At 34.3% G+C, this 1,200-nt stretch overlaps 1 protein-coding gene across 1 annotated transcript in view; it reads left to right on the top strand.

Annotated features, from left to right (window-relative positions):
- The window catches only part of LOC104407001 (otogelin-like protein), a 38,457-nt gene extending 37,568 nt beyond the window's left edge, over positions 1-889 (top strand). Inside the window, exon 31 of the mRNA XM_010016146.1 lies at positions 689-889. Coding sequence (XP_010014448.1) covers positions 689-889 — 201 coding nt within the window. The remainder of the gene's footprint in view (positions 1-688) is intronic.
- The last annotated feature ends 311 nt before the right edge of the window (positions 890-1,200 follow it).

Below are 1,200 nucleotides of genomic sequence, written 5' to 3'. Positions count from 1 at the left end.
TCCTGCTGCATTCCTCTTTGAAGACATTTACTCTCTGGGTGTCTTCTCCTGAGACATCCTATTTCTCAGCATTGGTGTAGCTCCATCTACAAAACTCAAGACATGTCCAGGTAACAAATGTGCTTCTTGTGTAGCACCTAAAGGAGAAGCAATCAACAGGAGAAGCAATCAATACTTCCAAAGACTCGGCTGAAGAACCTGTATAGTCATAAGAGGCAAAACACCATCACAGATTGAAAGCTGAGCAGGTTAATTTCCATCCTGACAGAAGGTCAACAGTGACATGGCCAAAATTTAATAGTAGAAGTAAGAGGGTGTGGTGTATTTATTTAGTTTTAGAATAAGGATTGGTAATGAGAGTTTAACTGTTCAGCACTGAATATGAATTTAGCTATGCTGTTTTGAAGTTATTAATTTGTAAACTAGGGATTCAGTTTTGGTATCCACAGCACAACATTCTGGTCAAGGTTATGCCAATACATGGTTAAACAACAACAAAGAAGTTTAATTAAAAGAAATATATTAAAAATGTGTCTACACTTAGAATGAATAAATTTTAGAAGATAATACTTAAGACCAGAGTCCTTTTAAAATGTAAAAATGGATTTTAATCACAGAGAAGTTTGAAATGCAATATCTTTACAACAAAATTTGAGATGTCTAATTTCAGTTCTTATTATACTCATAGATAAATGTGGCTTCTTGTGATGGAAAATGCCCGTCTGCAACAATTTTCAATGTCAATATTGATACCCATTTAAGATTCTGTAAATGTTGTCAAGAAAATGGAACACGTAATCTGACTGTGCCACTGCGCTGCTCAGGAAACGGCACTGAAATTATGTACATCATTCAAGAGCCTATAGAATGCTCATGCCAATGGAACTGAACATTCCTGTGGATATGATTTAGTATGAAGAATTTAAAGGAGTTTCAGCAGACTTTTTTTGACCTTGGATGGCTGTAGTACACTGCAGGGATAAAAAAAAGATATCCTCAATTATGCTTTATAATATAACTTTTCACAGATTTAGTAACGATGATGTTGTTCTTCAGACTTTCTTTTAAAGTACTGGCATGTATAGAAAGAAAAATATAAATCCTTTTGAAAAAGGGTATAATTTAGCCATCATTTATTTCTACTCACTGGGGCTTCTGACGAGTTGTTGAAAGCTGATTAATGCATATGTTTTAAAATTC

This window comes from Nestor notabilis, unplaced genomic scaffold, assembly GCF_000696875.1.
Source record: "Nestor notabilis isolate BGI_N333 unplaced genomic scaffold, ASM69687v1 scaffold31196, whole genome shotgun sequence".
NCBI lineage: Eukaryota > Metazoa > Chordata > Aves > Psittaciformes > Psittacidae > Nestor > Nestor notabilis.
Note: the sequence above shows the minus strand (reverse complement) of the source record. Positions and strands in the feature narration are given on the sequence as shown.